Source organism: Haliaeetus albicilla, chromosome 3 (assembly GCF_947461875.1).
Source record: "Haliaeetus albicilla chromosome 3, bHalAlb1.1, whole genome shotgun sequence".
In the NCBI taxonomy this organism is placed as follows: domain Eukaryota; kingdom Metazoa; phylum Chordata; class Aves; order Accipitriformes; family Accipitridae; genus Haliaeetus; species Haliaeetus albicilla.
The window spans coordinates 8,935,015-8,952,180 of record NC_091485.1 but is presented as its reverse complement, the minus strand read 5'-3'; the positions used below and the strand labels follow the sequence as shown (position 1 = coordinate 8,952,180).

Sequence of the window (17,166 nt, the reverse complement as noted above, 5' to 3'; positions counted from 1 at the left end):
GAGTTTTTGAGTGATGCACATTATGCTGGAATAGGCAGCTATTTTTTTTTTTTCATCCTGCAGAGCTTCCCTTCTGTGATCAGATTTTAATCTGTCTCATTTCTAATGAATAACACCACAATGTTGTATTACACAGCTTTCCAGAGAAGGATTGCTACAATATCTCATCTGCCAGGAAAAGTCAATGTCTTGGCAGGCTCTTTATGAAATATCTAAATTGAACAGCTCAGATACTCTGTCTTATCCTCTACCATGTATCTGACAGCGAAGATGTTATCAATACATCTACTCAAAGCTGGGTAACTTTGTCAATAGAGGTATCCACATGTTCTGCCTTCTAAATGCCTGGATGTCCACTTGAAGAACTATAGACAAACCTCTGACCTCTATAGCTATAGAATCACTGATGGTGAAGGCGAACTGGAAGATATCAGCTCCCACCATTGTAACATGCTGGCAAAACCTGCTGGTATCAGTGTTAGTGTGCATGTCACTCACTTAGATTGAGGCTGCATCCAAACCTGTTCATGGCCCAAAATTTTAATATTTAATTAACTTGACTGTTAGAATGAGAGATGGTGTTCGGTCAGTATCCAAAACACCTATTGTATTCGGGAAATCAGATGGAAACTGTTTCGTTGAATTGGAATTCATATATCGCAATTTTTTTGTCCCATGTGCAAGATACAAGAAAGTTGGAAGCAGAAGTGTTATTGCTCATACAATTTGCCTGTGCGTGCTTAGAATTTTTAAACATTTAAGTTGATGTACAAATGCACATCCTCCAACATCCCTTTCTCTGAACACAAAAATGAGTTCTAAAGATGTCCTTAAACACGAATTTACTTTCCAACTGTGATTCAAAGAGGCTGGAGTCAATGCAGTGAAAATTAAGGTGTTGCTAGGACAAATATAAAACATATATTTCTGCAAATCATACCAGATATTTCTATTTTGTATTGCATAATCATTAATTTCATTAATTTAAACTGGTTTTATGAAAATAAAAGATATTTTATGTCTGTTTGAATCACAAGTACAGTAAGCAGATAGCAGTTTACCCATGCTAGGTTTACATCTTGAAGAAAGGAATGAACATTTTTAGAATTGGATAGCTAAGTTGTACCTAAGGACAAGTAACCTTATATTCCTGTCAAGAATAAGCAATTGTCTAGATAATTGCTTATTTATTGTAGTAATTTGTTTTGAAGAAGAAATAGCTTTAGTGTATTGTTTGCTAGAGTCTTCTGGTCTTCCGTATAAAACAAACAGCGTGTTGTTGACGTACGGGAAGGCTAGAATCTCATTGCTTCTTCTAACCTTCAGCCTAAATATACATCTTATATGCTTTTTTCTTGTTATTACATCATTCATTGGTTTAAATAGCTCTGCCTTTAGAATTGTTAGCTTTCTGATGCCAGGGGTTAAAGACCATGTAAAAAATGTGGACTTTACTGATAATATATACTGGAGTCTTTTCAACCCGAGATAGGAAGTGCAAACTGGCTTAGACTGGACAGGCACAAATGGCTTCCTATAAACATAATCTTTACCTATTTATACTTTAAACATTCAGGCTTGCATCTCTAGACTCTAGGAATAATAAAGCACACTTGGTTTACCATGCTTCACACCTTTTCCAGTTAGCTTCAGTAATGGTCTAGTCTGATAGAGGTCGATATCCTTGCTTTAATTTTAGGGTTTTAAAGCCATTCAGTTTATTAGGGGTTTTTCAGCCTATTTTACACATATTTAAGTATTTGCAGGATTGTGGCTTTGATTGTGTATCATACTTATTTGATGCTAGCAATGATTCAATCTTCACCATTTAAAAGTGCTTTCTCTTGCTGTCCAATAACTTTTTTCATGTTTCATACGCAGTTTAAGATTCATATCGCTATGTCTAGTTTATTGTTGGTTGCACTGCATGGTAATACTAAAATATAGTTTTAATTTTATGAGATGCCAGGAGCCTAATAAATCATTATAATAAGAGAAGGATGGTAAATTATTCTGCTATCAAATCTATTTTCCTTTTTTTTCCTATGATTCATATGAAATAATGCAGATGATATAAGCAAAGAATTCAATTTAAAACGTGTAATGAAGATAATGGAAAGATGCTCAATGCTTTTGCTACATGATAATTTACCTTACAAGGGTTTTGGCTCCAAACCTCAAGAGGTTTCACAAATATATCACTAAGACCAGTGCTTTAGGTACAAACATTAAGCCAGCAACAACTTGCTTTACTTAGTGCCCCATCAGGAACTATAAAAATATTTACTATGTGCATAGACATTTATTGACTTAAGCAGGACTAGGCCCTCAAGATGCAATTTGTTGACCTTACTATGCCATGGAATGTAGTAATGTATCTTTCTTATGCAAATTTTGTTTTATTAGCCTTCTTCAAAGGAAAAAAAATATAAATCAAATGCCATGACATAAACACCACTTTCTCTTTATTCCTCAAACAGCAGCACATACCTTAAGCTTCTTTACACTTGTGCAAGGATCATTGGAGAAACTCTCTGTATCTGAAATCTCGATGTCTTCACCATACAGGACGCCAGTCAGATCATTCCTCACCTGTCAGAAGTTGAGAAAAGGCAAACTAGTGAACTGAGACTCACTGAGGAGGAAGCAGATGGACTACATTTATCACTGTAATGACAAGCAATGATCTTGATGATGATATATGCACCCACATTTTTTTTCCATTTCACCTAAAATCTGATCAAGGCACTGTTCTTTTACGACCATAATCTACTATCAAGGGGTGTACTACGTAAAGAGCTTTACTACATGTGACGAAACGTTCACAGTGGGCTCCCACTTTGCTACGTGGGTATGGACAATTCTTGTGTATTTCCAGTGCTGTTAAGACCAAAAGCTTTCTTGTAGCCAAAGTGATGTTTGAGACTGCATAAAGGGAAAAGACTCATCAAGGAAACTCTTAGATATTCTCAGTGCTGAGTACTGATTTGAAACCCCTGTCAGCTGGTCCTAGCATGAATCAGCAGAGCTTAGCTTACATCACTTAGGGATTGGTAAAGCTTAATGAACTCCTCTGTGCCCTCCTCTTATCTTAGAGCATGCATCTTATCATGAGGCAGCAAGTAGTATGGTTTGCTTAAAGGTGACACAGGCAACCATGTACCAACAGATTTTCTCACCTGTTTTTTTTTTTTAATAGTGCCAAGACTCTGTCCTCTTTGAGCTGCCTAATAGCACAAAGAAGCCAGATAACATACAAAGAAATCTTTTTTTTTACAGATTTAGGGTTTTTTTCCATATAACTACTTCAAGGTTTTCTGTCTTAATCACTGCTGGTTTTGCTCCAGCCACATGACTGCAAAAACAGAGTTCCACATTACTATTCCTAATAGATGAGCAAAAATAATTTTAGCTGGATATAACGTGGTTACAGACTGAAATGAAGAGAGTGGCACTCCGACTTTAATAAAATTATGATCACATTCATTGTACTGATTGACTGGTTTATTTTTTTGTTATAAAAGAAATAGGAGAAGCAAATCACAGTGTAAAACAGATATCTCAAGTGCCAACGCAGATAATACAATACATGGAAGAGAAATATATGTGATACTAAACAGGAAAATTTAGAAGTCTATAAATCATATGCAGATACTTTCCAATGACCTTCTGTATGTGTCACTGGAATTACGTACTTTAAATCTCCCTCTTAACTCTCCTTTTCCAAGACCTCCTTTGAGAAAGAAGCACAGTCCATTCAAAACAATCTGAAAGTATTTGCTATACAGTGACATGGTCAAGTAAAGAAGAGGAAGTGGTGGTATATGTCCTTCAGGAGCAGGAACTTCTTCATTTGAATTGAAATAACCATAAAGTTTATATAATGAGAAGGCATTTTATCCATGCAAAAATAAGACCCAGCTATTGCTATATTTCCTCTGCTGAAAGTCTATCACACTCATGCCTAACCATAGAGTAAGAGCAAGGGGATGCAATGAGATATAAAAGGTCACAGGTGAGACTTCTGCGTTCTGCTGTCAGCTTTACTTTCAAGACAAACTCATCCCTTCAGCAATCCTTCAGCCTTTCTTTAATATATGTTTGTGAGCATCCTCCCAATCTATACATGTTAGTGTTTCTGTTGGGTGTATTTCATGCCTTAATGTTTACCATGCAACTGATATATTTTTTTGGTAGGCTGCTTTACTGTTTTAGATCACAACACAGTTTTTGGTAAAAAAGAGGAACATGAAAACTATCTTTGTACTTTTGCAAATTTCTTCAAGACAAAGAAGCATAATCTGGTTTCTGCAATGTAGTAATTGCATTAGTTGATGCTCAAACAGTATTCCACCTTTTTGCTGGTCCCTTTAAGTTGGTTTTGCCAAGTTTCTTGGTTGACCAATGAAGTATTTCCTGAAGATCATTACTACACTGGCTGCCTTAATTACTTCTTTCATGGCCTCTGCTTCATCTTATCCCTTTTAGCCATGCTTTAAAATTACTAAGACATATTTTTACATTACAGCCTTTTGCAACGATTAAAACAAGTGGACATATAGGTGATTTTTTAAATTAAAAATTATTTTATTTTACAGAAGCAACAGTCAGAATGGTCAGTCTGCCAAAATTTGAGTTATACCCTTCATACTTTTGTGATGTTATAATCAGTTTTTAAGCACATTCTGTGAAAATGTATTCACTGACAAAAAATGATCAGCAGTGACTCCATTTTCTGCTAGTATACTAGTAAAATGAATGGTTGATATTTTAGCTCCAGCAATGCCATTAACTGCTCCTTATGATACAGGTTTTTCTCGATACAAAATAAAATTGCTTTTCTGAAACAAACCATGAGTGATAACAGAAGAAAATAGACCTCTCTTGATCATAGTTTAACTAATGTCCAAAATCCTTCTACCTAGTATGAAAGTTCACTAAAACTATCATATGTGACTTAGAAAAAGTAAAATTTTCCTTAGCTAACAGAACTGTACTTTCCAAAGGCATACAACTTGCCATATGCTTCTACCCTGTACTGTTCAACCTTCTTCTGTAAAACAAGAAATTTTTTAGTTGCAGGTTTGCTTTTCTGATATTTTCTTGATTGTTTTCTAGAGCCATTTCTAGTCATTCTTTTAATCACAGAGACTAGATTAACATTACTCAGGTGATCTGAGTAGAAAACAGCTGATTCATCAAATACTGTTTAGTCAAATTAGACCATTATTAACATGAGAAAAATGATAAAAATTACACATTAAATATTACTAAATAGACTAACACCTATAGATAGGCTTCAGTGGAGGGCACAAGGCTGACACTTGATTATAAAAATTACACTTCAGACTGTCTACTGACCTGCTGTGATTCCTTCCCTTCAGAACTTGTTCATGAACTCTGCAATTGAGGTATTCAATTGCATATGATTTTTTTTTTTGAGCAATGATATGAATTTTTTACAAGCAACACTTACATTCAGTCACTGAGAAATTTCTTTGACACACCCCTGCCCCATCTGCTAGAAGCCCAATACTCTGCAGCTTTCAGAGCTCTTAGACTTTTCATTGAACTACTGCTTAACCTCCCAAAAGACACACCTTATTAGATTTGGTGCCAGAGAAGTTGGAAACCTTTTCACTTCACTGCCCGAATCAGATATTAGATGTTTTTCAGATGCATCTGTTGTGGAGATTTTGCCAAAAGAAAGGTGTTTCTTTCCCATTATCACAACAAGGTATTAGGAGCTTAATAAGAATTTACAAGGTTTACATTGGTTTTTTAGAAGACAATATTTTTTTCCCCTTTCAATGCTATGACCACTAGTCTGACACATCTCATCCTGCGCCTGGTCTGGGGGTATTTTCACTACATTTTCCAGTCTGTTTCCTATTTCCATACCTTTTTTTCACCATCCTCAGGTTCTTTTCTTTCTTTCTAAATATCGCACAGAATTGAAATTTGTGGTTTTCTTCCTGCGGAAGTTCTTCACTTCTTTCAAATAAATTTAACTACAGAATCTTGTAATTTGGATACGGGTCCAACATCAGAATTTGCAAAGCCTCACCTCCAGTTCTAGAGCTGCCAATTCCTGTAGCAAATGTTGCAATTTTGGATTAAAATTGTGAAACTCAAAATACAAAATGCTGCATGTTTTGTTTTAGCAGATGCTTGCAGTCCTGGAAAGCGTATCACCAGTGGTACAAGCGGTTTTAGAGCACAGCAGTAATTGTTTCATTCCACCAGCTCTGAGTAAAGAAAATTGTAAATTACTGTACTTCTGCTTCTTTATTGTGTAGAACAGGATAATTTCAACTGCAGGAAACTGCTGTAGAAAGTTGTAACAAAACTGCATTAAGCTCTGGTGGGGATCTGCAGTTCCTAAGTAAATCTTGCACTGACTTATAATACAGTAGTATAATGCTATGTGGTTTTAGTCCCTTGTTACAATGTAATGAAGGTTTGCTCTATGTCTGTTTATATAAATTTTAGGCACTTTAAAGACACCAACATTTCATTTTCCCAAAACAGGAATTACCAGACCTGATCATCAATAAACCTAGAAGGTTTCACAAACCACTGCTCAGACACCCTAGTCCTTCACTCACAGGAAAAAAAAAAAAAAAAAAAAAAAAAAAAAGCACGCTTTTACACTGCTCTGCATTCAAAGCTAGATAAAATCAGTATTTCACCATACTGCACATCTAATAGATCTATGTGTGGTCAACTTCAAAAATTACTGAGGTGCAAATATGTTTACCCAGGAGCAAGCTCCAAAAAAACGAAGGGTTTGCATCATGTGTAAGGGGCGCAGTTGCAGGAAGAAAAGGATGGCCCTTGTGCTTGAGGCACAAGAGAAGATGGGATGCAAGAGAACTGGCTTTTACCCCTCATTCTGCCAGAGCTGCTCTGTGATACAGCTCATATGGCTGAAATAAACTTTAAAGTTTGCTACCAAGTCTAGCTGTATCTTTTTTTCTGTGAAATGGATGGCAGCAACACTTGCCTACCTCATAGCTGTTGTATCAAATTCAGTGATGTTTGAGAGGCAAACAACAAAGTCCCTGACCCTGCACCTGTGAAGGAAGAAATACAGGGGGTTTGAGGAGCCAAGAACTTGCATTGCCAAGGAAGAAATTAATTTCTTTAATCTCTAGCAAATTGAGCGAGTAGATAAAATGACTAAATGGGCTGTAAAAAAAAAAAAAAAGAGTCTAGACGAGACCAAATTGCAGCACTCTTGTGGTCTGTATCAGGAAGGATGAGTGTAGGTTTAAGGAAGGGAAGCAAATGTTGGGGAGCACCATGGGCTGGCTGCTCCCTGAGGAAAAGGGACGGGAGTGCAGTAACACAGCCCCTGGACCAGGGACCTCACCAGCCAGCACCCCAGCGAGGGGAGCAGGACAGGCTTGGAGAAAACAGCCAGTTTCAGCCGCGAGGCTACACCTCCAGGCAAATTCACAGCGGTGAGGCAGGTCCAGGGTAAAGCTGGGAAGTCCATCCATGACTCTGGGACAGGATCGGGTCTGGTGAGAATAAGGGTCAGAGCCAGACCCGTGATCGCTGAGCAGGTCTGTACTGACAAGACAGGTCTGAAGACAAGCCGGGAAATGGTCCAAACCAACAGGATCCGTGCCAGGCATGGCTGTGATGGAGAGAGAGAGAGCATCGCTGGGGCAGGGACTGGTGGCACTGGGCTGAGCTGAAACAGGGTCCTGTGTCCTGGGAGGGAGCGACAGGGACACCTTGGGGGGCCGGTCAGGGTCAGAAAGGGCTTTTGGTGCTCTTAGAGCCCTGACACTGAATTTTGGTTGTTGGCATGTTTTTTACTTCCTATATGATCTCTGTATGATGATTCTCTGCATACGATATAGAAATGATCCCTTACCTCACAAGGATACAAAAGTTGCACACATGTTGATTTTGTTTTAGGTGAACAGATATTGCTCACTTCAGTGGGATTATTAGTGCAAGCACCTGCTGACCAGTAGTAAATAGCTACCATCCATTTGACCACAATATTTGATTTTTATCAAGCCAATTTTATCCCCTTTTCCCAGGAAAATAGTAAAGAAAGGCGATGTTCCTGATGAAATGTCAATCTAACGACGATAGTTTGGATTCAGTGGTCTCCACTGATCGATGGTGCAAACTAGGTTTCAGATTATACTTTTAAAGGCACAGTTCACTCATTTAATCCTAACTCTGCCAGTTACAAAATAAATGTAATAATTTTTAGATTAATCATACTACTTTGATTTTAACAGATATTTCCGATGACCTTTTGGTTCAGTAAAGCTGCATGTAAGTACTGCAAGCTAAATCCTTGTTGTTCAGGGCAGTCTAATCCTACCAGATGTTGATCATAAGAGACTCCTAATGAATGAGAACTGGTCAGACCAGATGGATTATACAGTCAGATATTTTACTAAGATTTCCTGCTGCTGAGATTTATACTGTGTACTTTAAAATGTTGTACTGTAGGAGTTTCAGGACAGAGATATAAATATATGTGTACAAAACAAATGCATGAATTATAAGAACAAAATATTTCTTCGTTACATGGACAAAATGTAAATTGTGAGTAATTGCAAAGGACAGATTACAATTTCTGGGATTAATAAAGATAAAGACATCTCACCATATACAATGCATTACAAGCAAACATAATTATCCTTATTTTCATTCCAATGAAACAAACACATTACTCACATTTAGAGGCTTAGAAGCACTGAGTGAAACTTACTTTCAAGAAATACTGTATCTAGGGAAGAGGAATTGTGTATTTAGGAATACTAAATACTGATACTTGTCATTGCCCTCAGATATAGAAGAAAATTGAGGTGTACTTTCAATGATACACAGCATTTGGGACTACAAAAATGAAAGAGGAAGTAGAACCTTATTTTAAGCAGAGAGACAACACAAAGCAAAAGATAAAGTATAGATAAACCAAAAAGAAACGGTAAAATATTATTTTAGGTATTAGGAAAGAGTCCCATTTACAGGAAAATTAAAAACCTAAATATATCCTATTGTGTAAAGGAGAAATAAAATCAGAGATGCACTGGATTTTCTTTTTTGTTCAAAAGAAATCAAATATTTTTTAAAAAATCACATATTGTGTGTGGTTTTCTGGGTGAGAGGAAGGGAAGAAGGAACGCTGGTACATTGGGTTCTTAATTAGGAAGACTGTCAGTACAGGTTTTCAAGAAAAATATGACTTTTTTCATTGAAGTAGGACTCTAGCACATGGATCTAACCCTGAAACAAATGCAATCAATATAACTCTTGCCTGCAAGAAGTGCCTGCATGTTTCAGACTGAGTGTTTTGGACTAGAGTAATAATACTACTACTAATAATAGAAAAAAATAGGATATTATATTGTTTTATTTTTTATATTTATAACTACCTCTTCCAGTTAAAAAATGCTAATTTTCCTCCTTTCTGCCTGGAATGTCAATGTGGTAAATATGATTTCACATAAAACCTACATATGCATGACTACCACACAGATCATACCTACTTAAACACAAACCTTATAAAGTCACATATAAAATGCTCTAATTTCCCCCCAAATACTCTAAACTAAAAAAAAATTCCTTCTCATGGTTTTTGGTCACAGAAACTAAACATAATCATGACCTGTGACGTTAAACCTAACAGTTGTGGGTAAAAAGAATTAATAGAAATTTAGGGTTCTTGTGGCAGGGAGGATGTTTATTAGGGGTTCTTAAGGTGACTTACAAACAGTTCGACTTAGAAGGTGATTTCTCTGCAACAAAAAGATAAAATCAATCAATCTTATCAAGACGTGGATCACTTGGTATCAGGTATTCAAAGATGCCAGCATATTACAGTGAAATCAAAATTTAGGTAGGAAAAAGAAACAGCGATCTGCACTATGATAATGTATGAATAGATTAATCTGTTCCACTTAATCTACAAACATGTTAAAGACCTGCAGAATAGGTTCAGCAGGACTTTGAGCAGTCCGAAGAAACAAACTTTCTTTTTAGACTGGACATTAAGACAAGTAAACACACAACTCAGTAGTGCAGCAGGGAGGGAAAAGGAATGGTGCATTCCTTATAGGAAAAATGCATAATGCATTGCAAAGCCAGAAAGGATCCCAAGGATAGTAGGCAAGGACTGAAAGTTAATGATATATGCTATAAGAAATAACAGCAGTTCACATGAAGGTTTCAGGGGCACCAACAAACAAAACTGAAGAAGAAAATACACACAAAACATACTTCTGGTTCCTTCACTGTGAGATACCATCTACAAAACTGAAGGCAATGTGGTTCTGATGGCTTTTAGATAACTAGAACAACCACTCTTCTACAAGTTTATCAGACTTGACTCTTAGAGATAGCAGAACAAAAGCAAAGGGTCTGGAGGTCGTAATATTATACAACAGTAATTTTCATGCCAGGTATTATGGAAGTAAATAGGGGGCATATTGAGAATAGATTGTTTAATAATTTCTAAACCAATGCCAGAAGCACAAGTAATTAAGCAAGAATTTAGAAATGCTTGTTTATTAAAGCAAGTGAATGTAATAGGATGACTGAAAGTTGGTGCAAGCATTCAAGTAACTAGGAGTGCTGAAATATTGCACACTTTATCTTGGAGGGAATGTAGAGGCAGACAAGTAAAGGCGCTTTACATTATTATGTGTGGAGTGTAATTAGAACATAGAATGCAAAATATAGAATATATCCAGATCTTCTGACAAATAAAATTTCACAAGTTTTTGAGTATGTGTTTAGACAAAAAAAAAAACCACTTAGAGAAATAAAAAATCTTTTAAAAACTACTTAGAATAAATAGTAAATCTGCTTTACATTGGTGAATTTGGTCTTGGTTAGGAAATAACAACAGAACAAGATGGAAAGTCTCATGCTATCACAGAAAAAAGAATAAATCACAGATTAGAAAACTATCATGAATTTCTTTTGAAGCACACACTATTACACCACCCTCAAAAACACTTCTGTAGTAGTTTTCATGTAGCAAATAGACTGATTACTGAACCAAAAATTAAGGACTCGACATCAGATCACATTATTACAGGTGGACAACGTATAGTACTCATTATTAATTCTTACCTACACACACATTTCAAACACATTTATTACTCAGAAAGAGCCCATTTACTAAAACAATTCTGAGTAGAATTCATTGAGAGGGATAATTCAAACAAAGCAACATAAGCGATAATTAAATATTGTTTAAGAAAATGTTAGCGGTGCCAAAAGAGCTATGATTTGCAATTACAAAAGGAAGCGTCTTTATGTAAAATTCTCGATTAAGCAAAATGAAAGCAACATTAACATTTACACATTTGCACTCTCTCCACCCATGATGGATGAAATATTTTTTATTCTAACTCTAACTAGGAAAGGTGTTACACGGATATTGCCAAAGATAAATTGGCATTTCTAAGGAACGAGTCATCTCATCCATAAATAGATGTCTAAAACAGGTGAGATGAATTGCACCCTGGAAGTGCCTCTCTCTTTTCTCCATTAACTATAAACGAAGCTTAGATGACTCTCAGGTAGACAGTTACAGACAGCTGAGCTGTAGCTGAATCCCAGGTCTCAAAATCTAACCCTGTCTCAAAATGGTGTTCCAGTACCAGTAGCATCCATTGAAACTTAGATACCCCAAAGATCCCCTATCCTCATAAAATGTTCTCAGAACAAGGTCAGAGGAGAGGGCTACTTCCCTGCATCCTTTCTCAATCTGATCACCCAGCCGCCGAGGGAGAACATACAGGTTCTTCTACTTCTTGGCTGGTAGAGGAGGTTTGTACAAACCATGGGTTTTGTCAAAAGCTTGGAAGTCTTTATCTGGGACTTCTTCTTTCAGAAAACCTGGGTCAAGTTTGAAGTTCTACTGTGCACTCAGTTGCTGTACTGAAGCTATACTTATTCACTAATGGCTTAATTGCATCAGACTCAGGGGACTACGTCAACATTTACATATCCAGGAGTAAGTCTTGTTATCAACTGAAAACTATGAATACAAGCCTCAGTAGGAAACTAAAAAGAAAGAAAAGTTTACCTAATATAAAAATTGGACATTTTGATGAAGGGGAGATTATAGAAAACATACCTGTGAGAATACAGACAATATGAAATTATTACTCTTTCAATAATCCTCCAAAATAGCAATCCACATTCCTCAGACTTCCTAAATGCAGAAAGGTCAGCAATATCAAGCTAAGATTTAATTCTATTCTATGCCTGAACTATAGGAATAGTCGTCCCCATTGCAATACACTGGAGTATTTACTCTTTAGGCTTTTTAGGAGTAGAGAGACAGGGTTGCTTAAAATTTGAGGACAGTTTAATAAAGCATTTCATTAACTTACTTTCCACTTGGCAATGTGCTGCTCCAAACGGTTTTGTTTAGATCAACCTTGTAAAAAAACCCCTGTGGTTTAAACTTCCTAAGTCTGTATTTTTTTTTCCAGGTGAAAAGGGCAAAACCAGACACCACTTCAGGGATATAAGATCATCACATGATAATATTGCACCAAATGATAATGCTAATATAAATAGACATGAAAATTTTACCATAAGAACCATGCTTCAGCCCCACGTTCCTTCCTTCTGGAAAAAGACAGAAGTTACCTTCTATCTCTTCTGACCCAAACAGGTTCTGTTACATCAGAGAACTAAATTAGATGCTAACTGGAGTGATATTACTGAGCAGAGACAAGTGATCAGGAGATTTAAAAAATAAATTTTCCTCTTTTTCTCCATTGTGTATCATTTACATTCAAAGAACTGTTTTCACTTGCACTTGTCTGTTAAATTGTGCCATCTTTTTCTGTTTTCTTAAGACTGGAATTTTGTAGCGCATTGTACTGAGGACTGTGAATTTAATCCATTTGGAAACTAAAGTCAGAAGAAACTAAACTGAAGATACATAACACTAAATTAGTAATGCATTTCTTACAGTGTTATGCATTGAAATTTCATAGTAATATTTAATTTTCAAAAATAATTGAAAAACCTTTTGGAGTCTTTAAAGTAAAAAGCATAACATAGTGATCAACTTTATTCTGTCTTATATAGTCAGATGCTCACTAATACTATTCCTGTGATCACTGAGATTATTATCTGAGGAAACAACTGATTTACAAACACAAATGCCCACCTTCTGCACATACAAGCACTGCTGATCTGATCATTCTGTCAAAATGCTTCAGCATCAGCTTTCTGTGACAGACACCATCTTTGCTTTATTCATTTTTATAATGCAGAAACCCAAAATATTTTCATGAATATTTCTGAGGCACAATTTTCTTTTGCATCCTCTCTGTTTGTGGGACCCGGCAAATCAGCAGCAGCTCAGACCTTCCAAAGCAGGAGCGTGAATCTGACTATAATTGTTGGCATCAAGAGTTTGCACTCACTCATCTGTACTGGAGGAACAGAGGAGTTATGAAACCATGAAGAACTGATATACTGTCAGTGTTACAGAAAAATCTCCCCTTCTCGCTTTCAAGCCTACAATCCAGAAGAAGGTTGAAATCCACAATTTTAGTAGTGGCAGTCTTCACAATGGGAACCACATCCTTCCCTTTTGGATGTCCTCACACTACTCTGTATTTCCAATAATACACATACTATCTTACAGGCTAGCTGAAAGGTTACATAACCTAGAATATGTGGGGAAAAAATCTCCCCCAGAAGCCCAATCATGGTTTCATCTACAGAAAGGACTTCTATAAATTCCGTCTGCAAATCCCAACTGGTGCCCAAGTCTGTTAACTCAGCTGTTACTACATTCTGATCTATAAATTTTGTATAACGAGCTATAAAATTTCTGATAAGAATACTTAACTAAGTTCAATTTTATTGTCATTTGATGCTGAAAGAAGGTTCAAATGGCCAAACACAACTAATATTTTTTATATTTGGGAAATTTATTATTCAGTGCAGTAACCTCTGACAAAGTGTCACTTCAGTGTATAGTGTCATGAATGTTCACAGAGTCTCCTATGGTATTCATTGAAGTAAAACTGTTCCCTATGTCTTCTGAAGACATAGAGAACTCCATGCTACAATTAAAACTTTTATGGGACGCAGTTGGTCCAGCCTTTAACTGTATGAAAAATAAATCCCCTAAGAAGTATTTTCATCAGTTGCAGAACAGACAATTTTGAGGCAGAACACTGCTTTAGGAATGAGTCCTTGATGACTTGACTCTACCGAACAACCATACACATGGTGGAGTACTCTGTCCCACTTGAAATTACTATCCTTTCTTGAAGATGGGTCTTAAATAAAAACATTCACTTGTTAAGAAATTGGAGCTGCTTACCAAGTCATCCTTAGTATTCTGATAGTTACCAAACAGATTCTACTGGCTAAAGATGAAGTTCCTGTTCAGGGCAGCACAAGAATATGCAGGAAAATAATCAACAATCAACAATTTTTTTTAACAAATAAACATAATAGGACAACAGCTGTTCGACCACTTTCAACAGCTCCAAACTCTTCTGTTTCTTAAAGCAGTATATTCATATGCAACATTTTCTATGCCAGAGCAAGCAGGCCAGGAAAAAAAAATGTCCAGAAAACAAAAGCATTAGGGTCTATGTCTCTCATATAGGCTTAAAGCACACTGCAACAGAAGATTTGCCCTAAGCAAGAGCTGAAGATCCAGATACCACGATGATCTGGCTAAAGTAAAAGTAACCGGTACAATCCATGTCCTTCCCTTTTCTTTTTTGGGCCATCAATGCACCCAACAATACCAATTAAGGTTTTAAATAAATTAGGGGCATACCTTCAACCCCGTTTTTCTTCCATCTCACCTGCAAATTAAAATTTGATTTTAATTTAAACAAAAAGAATTCGTTGATTTGTTTAACAAAGAGTTGTTAATCACCTCTTTGAGGAAGGGACATTAACTTTAAGAACAGTGAAGCACTGATTTCTGTGGAAGCTATCCCTGTAGAAGGAAGCAGCAGCCACGTAGGAGCTGTATGGTGGCTACGCACCCACCTTTGTCTACTGCTGCTACCAGACAAGGACAGCAGCAGCCAAATTCTGCCCTACTATTAATCTGCCAACTATTAATCATTGTAGGAAACCTCACTTGCGTCTACCTATCAGTGAATGCTTCCTGAATAAATGTCTTGATTTTACTGTTCTGTTTCCAAACCAAAAAGAGGAGAGGTGGTTCTAGAAAATGCCAGAAAGGCACATGAAGTGGAAGTGGATCATGTGCAAAATTAATGATATCTAACATTTAGTTAGTATGATAATGCCACCCATTGCCTGAGGAAAAAGGATAAAATGAAAAATAAAGCTGGCAAACTCAAGACTAATAGAAGACACCCAAGCATATGATTTCACCTACTTAAATGTATTTTGGAAAGGTGCCATGCACTTGATACAAAATCAAATTGTGATTTTCTGGGAAGCCCACAAAGTTGTCCCCCTGTCCCTTATATGTAGTGGCAAGTTGAAGTTCAAGGCTGCTTAAAGGAGTGAGAGAGAAAGTTGCTAAAAGTCTGCAACAGAAAAAATAGTTGATGTTTAAATGGCACTCTCTGGCATAAGGTGAACTACAGTGGTTGCTGTCACCTGGGGAGAAGCAAGTTAGAGGCTAAAGTATTATTTTTGCTTCTAATCTCTCTCTCCCCCCCGTCCCCCCTTGGAACTGATAATGGCACAGCCACCTACACATTTCTGATCTGCCCAAATTCATCATGAGAGATATGACTGTCCTCTGCTGAAGGCTTTGGAGAGTAACCACTTCTGTTAAAAAAAACAAGTAATTTAAAAATGTGTAGAAGCCATAACCACATTCTTTTTGGAAAGCAGGAATTTAGATAAGCAAGTTAGTTAATAGCTCAGTTAACCCAGACTAGTTAAATTAATCTAGTTAATATATGCTATGCTAACTTTAAATTACATTCACATTTTAATCTAAGTTAAAGTAAGGTAAACCAAGACAGAGTAGTGGCTCTATTAGAGCATTTTCATTCTATTTTCTAACAGTACTACATCCTAATAGTAGTAGAAAATCTAGTCCTAGATTTCCTAGGACTACTACATTATTTCAGAGTTTGGGGATTATCCCTTGGTCCTCCAAATTTAAAGAAAATACAGAAGCTATATTAACATTTTTTTGAATATTGAAGACAACCTTGCAGCAACATTTCCCGCAATGGCGTATGACTGTTATTTCACACTTTATTTACTTCAGAATCCTCAGAAGGATGCCATATGGTGGTGATAATTTACTGTACTTGAGTGTCTCAGTTTGATTCACATACTTCCTCCACTGAGATTTCAATTGTCAGCTGAAGCTGTACTCCAGTTACCTGTGAAAAGTCCTTCTAGAAAAGAACTTTTCCCCCGGCTCTTGTACATATCTTTTTGAACCCTTTAATGCCTTTGTTAATTGCTCTTGCTCTTTCTCTTCTCCTTTGGCAGACTTCTATGTTCTGAAATTTCTTCCTTCTAATACCTTTTCCTGAAGCTTCTTAAATCACGGTAATTCTTGGTATATATTAAATCAAGTCCTTCATAAATAAACACATTATTTTAATAATAATAAACACATGCACATTATTTTATGTCATCCTGAATGGGATTCTGAACAGGCATTATGCTGCATCTTGGCATATTGTCGTAAGCAGCCTTACTGTGGTTGCACTCATTCTTACAGCAATGTAGTTAAAAATACCATGGTGGCATCTTTTAATTTCACTGGCTTCACATTCTCTTTTCCTGCAGAGGAATCCTCCAGGGTCACATTAATACAAGCTATTTGGTTTAAGAAAGTAAAGACAATTTTCCCCATGACTGGAAAAAGATACAAAAATATAAGTAGTTTATCAGTACTGTCTAAGATGAAGTCCCTAGTTCAGTATGGAAACCAGAAGACAAAATCTTCTAGGTTACCTGAGAATTACTTGAAGTGTTCTACACTACAAATTAAGCAAGCAGTTTCATTCTGTGTCTTTGGGCAGCTTGTTGGCAACTTCAGGTGGTGAAAATTATGTCTGTCTGTTATGGACTGGCAATCATCTCCTTGACCATGCATGCTAATACTTTTTACTGTCAGTGCCCTTTTCATTTTAACATTACGGTTTGTGCCTGGAATTCACAGAACACCTGGAATCA

General features: G+C 36.5%; 1 protein-coding gene across 2 annotated transcripts in view; it reads right to left on the bottom strand.

Moving 5' to 3' along the window:
• GABBR2 (gamma-aminobutyric acid type B receptor subunit 2) overlaps window positions 1–17,166 on the bottom strand; it is a 495,489-nt gene that overhangs the window by 257,184 nt on the left and 221,139 nt on the right. For both annotated transcript variants that reach the window (XM_069778774.1, XM_069778775.1), the window contains exon 4: window positions 2,491–2,592. In XM_069778774.1, the coding sequence (XP_069634875.1) occupies window positions 2,491–2,592 (102 nt within the window). The remainder of the gene's footprint in view (window positions 1–2,490; window positions 2,593–17,166) is intronic.